Below are 3,689 nucleotides of genomic sequence, written 5' to 3' on the forward strand. Positions count from 1 at the left end.
ATTGTTTAACCATTAACAAAGATTAGCTCTTATGACTATTAGAATTACCCTTTCTGTTAGGGCAGGTATACGCTTTAAGTCATAAACCGCACGTGTTGGAGTCATAAAAATAGACTCAAGAGATAAATTTATGTCTTCAAGGCATAAAAACTTGTACCCAAGATATAAATTAGAGTCTGACTCCGTCTCAAAACTAAGACATGCTCAAGTCGAACTCAAGTCGAAGTATTTTTATTCGGGCTTCTTTGAGTACCACACTACATAATAAATAAATCTTTTAAGCAAAGTGGGAATTTTTAAAACAATGTAGGGAAATCTCAAAAGGCGGTTAGGAAGTAAGAAAATGTGAATATTTCCAGAGCGCATGCGCCAAGAAATTAATTCAACTCATTGTTACCAACCTAAATTTTATGACAAAATGAATGGGTGTTAAGCAAAATTTCTTGACAAAATTCAAAGAATATTTTTCAACGAAAATTAAAGAATATTGGCTTGCAACACGTCATGAAGTCGACCCTTTATGGAAGAAGAACTTGAACGCTGGAGATGACGTTGACGAAAGCGAAGTTGAAAAACGACCGTGGCTTTGTCCTTAAAAATATTTAAATAATATTTTGGGACAATTTAATATTATTAATTTTTTCCCCTTCACAAAATTTTAATTTTGCGATAGGTCTTGAAGAATACCTGCTTCTGTAGCCTCCTGAATTCAACATGTTAGAGGACGTGAACTTGGACGCTGGATATGACGTGCTCAATTAAGTCAAAGTCGAAAAACTGCCGTAATTATTTTCTTGGTACAATTTAAATATTATTTTGCGATGAGAATTGAAGAATATTTGCTTCTCGAACCTTCAGACTTCAAATTTTTAATTGAAGCGAACTTGGACGCATGGGGAACCGTTTCAGAGAAAGTCAAAGTCGATAAACGGCCTTGTCTTTTTTCTTGGCAAAATCTAAATAATATTTTGTCACGTAATTGACGAATATTAATTGTTAAGGAAATAATTTTTTCTCGAAAATGATCCTCTAAGACGTTATATTCGGCGTGCAAGTTCGCGCACGCCAAGATTTCGGGGTCAGGAGGTTTCAGAAGCTAATATTTTTCAAATTCCAACGCAAAATATTATTTTAAGTTTGTGAAGGGAAATCGCACGCGGTTTTTCGATTTTTTTTTGCTTTTGTCAAGAAAAAAATTTAAAAAGTCGAAATATTATTTGAAATTTCTGGAAATTTCTGATAGATAATGTGCGTACGAATGCTAAATAGAAATAATATATTTTCAGATTCGACTTCACCCAAAATTAATTCCTTCTTCGCATAACGTAACTGAGTAATCGTTAAAACTATTATAGAATGAAATATAGAAGAGACATAAAGCAAAGTAAGGTCAGAGGATAATTTTATCAGTAGTATTGAAATCTAATATCAGGATGAGTGCCAACAAATTGTTTTGAATCTGACAAGTGAAAACATGATCTGAACAATTTTAAAGAAACAGTATGCATGAGAGTTCTGACAATATTATTATAAGAAGAAATTATATATATTCTTCTTCAAATATCAAGCAGCGTCCCTTAAAAAATCTTTCTGACAAAATGAAAAATTTTAACATTTAGTCAAACAGTGATCAGGGAGAACCCTAATGTTAACATTGGCAAAATGCAGGCGCTAAGGATTTCTTTAAAGTTACAGATACCAACCAAACTACCAGATTCCTGTCGCAATTAGTTCAGGCAATAACAAGTTTAGTCTTAAGCGGCACGGAACTCATTTCATTTCAATTCTTTAAAAATTAAACACGCAATTTGTTTAAGTGAATAAGTTGCTTGAGTTCACTTTAAAAAGCGCCAAATACTCTTTCGTTTTCCCAGCAGACGAAGAATTGTTTAAAGCTTATTAAGCTTTCTTTAAAAATAGAATATTTTTTTTAACCTTCAGGGAATTCTCCAGTGATAGTCTTCGATGTGCGCATGGATTTTAAAGAATTTTTTCTCTCATCCGTCATACTGTACCAATCTGTTCCATTGGATATAGGATATACATCTCGTCGAGATAAATAATTTTTTTCATCAGTTGATATCACTGATCGACAATCATCGCAAGTTGAAGTCATCTCGGTTTCATCCAATATGGTCGTTCTCTCAAAAGTTTCCGTTGCCTCCCGCAGCCTAATATTTGTTTGAAAATCGATTCATTACATGGTAATTAAATTAGATTTTGATATGAAAAATGTATCAACACTCGTAAAAAAGACAGGCTAATCTTCTCAACCTAATGTTACGTAAAAATACTGGTCAACTAAACTGAAAAATCATGTTACTGAAATAACATGTGTGACGTGCCGCGTGGAAAGGAAACTTAGGGTTACAAAAATCGATTTTCAGATTTTGTATGCTATTGATAGTTTCAAACTCGCTCTTTCATTTTATAAAAGAATACAAATTTTATTCGCAAAGTTGGAATTGTTAATAATCTGCAAAGTGAGGGGTGAATCGCCTATTTCGGCGGGTGCGGAAGGCCGAGAAATCCAGCCCCACTACTTTTGACACATCTTTCCGTCTGTGTCCGTTTGACACAAAAGCTCAACAGACTCGCTAAACGGAAAGCTAGAAACTGTAGTTATAAATGAAGGAGATGAATTCCGGACATTGTTTCTGCTCTCTGAGTGGCTGCCTTCGACCGTGTCTTCAATTGCTTCTACTCAGGGGCGTCGGAATGATTTTTTTCATGAGTGGGCTCACCGAATATATGTTCGAAAATATAAATTTGCGACAAATATTAGGTTTATTTTATTATTAGATTTAGTCATTTGATGGGTGGGCTCAAGCCTACCCAGCCCACACGGCCGACGCCCCTGCTTCTACTGCAAAATTCGGCTGTTAAACCTAAGGTCACTTTCCTCGCGGCACGTCCAATATATCGTTTTTAAAGAAGTTTTTTGTGCTTATTTAAATTTTCGTTTTTATTTGAGCACCATTTCCTTCAGGCTCGGCTTGATTCGAAACTGAAGGAATGTAAAATTGTGATACCAAATGAAATTTGCTACTTAACTAAGCGTCAAAATTAAATATAGTTTATACTTTCTTTCACCTGGGGACATTTTCTTTTTTTATATTAGTGTATAAAATTGAAAGAAAAAGCAAAATAAGAAAATTTGGTGTTTTATCCCCCTATACTAGAAGCTTTCTTCAGTTCGATTTTCTTCACAAACGGCTATTACTAACATAAGTTTCAGACTAGGCTATATAGTTACGTTTTTAATACAATATGGATCACTATCTTCCTTTCTTAATACACTAAAAATTCTAAAAATTTATTCAATTCCCCCACTCCTAATTCGCTATATAGTAACCATCTCTTTCCTTAATGTCGACAATCTGATTGCTTATGATTAGTTAAGGCAAAATGCTCTAAATTTTCTGGAATTCACGCGAATTCTCTATTATCTACGGAAATTAACTTCAATTGTCTTAAATTCTCTAAATTAATCTACATCAAATAACTGTAATTTACTTTAATTAGTTTGCATATTCTTTATTGGGCTCAAATTTGTATGGATTCTCTTGAAATCTCATGCACACCAAACTCTCGCTTTCAGTCGAGTATCGGGAGTTCCCTTCAAATGGCCTTGGACTGATTTCGGGGGGATAGAAATGTAAACAGTGAGGGGTTCCTGACTCGTTTCC

The 3,689-nt window shown here is 34.2% G+C and overlaps 1 protein-coding gene across 8 annotated transcripts in view; it reads right to left on the reverse strand.

Annotated features, from left to right (window-relative positions):
• Nucleotides 1-3,689, reverse strand: part of LOC117181635 — a 413,839-nt gene that overhangs the window by 313,755 nt on the left and 96,395 nt on the right. For 6 of the 8 annotated variants that reach the window (XR_004468144.1, XR_004468145.1, XM_033374525.1 and 3 more), the window contains exon 4: nucleotides 1,936-2,171. The exons of the other annotated variants lie outside the window; for them this stretch is intronic. Coding sequence is in view for 4 of the 6 variants with exons in the window: in XM_033374525.1 (XP_033230416.1) it covers nucleotides 1,936-2,171 (236 nt within the window). In the remaining 2 variants the exon portion in view is untranslated. The remainder of the gene's footprint in view (nucleotides 1-1,935; nucleotides 2,172-3,689) is intronic. 8 annotated transcript variants of the gene reach the window in all.

The sequence above is a fragment of the Belonocnema kinseyi genome, chromosome 10 (assembly GCF_010883055.1).
Source record: "Belonocnema kinseyi isolate 2016_QV_RU_SX_M_011 chromosome 10, B_treatae_v1, whole genome shotgun sequence".
Taxonomy (NCBI): Eukaryota; Metazoa; Arthropoda; class Insecta; order Hymenoptera; family Cynipidae; genus Belonocnema; species Belonocnema kinseyi.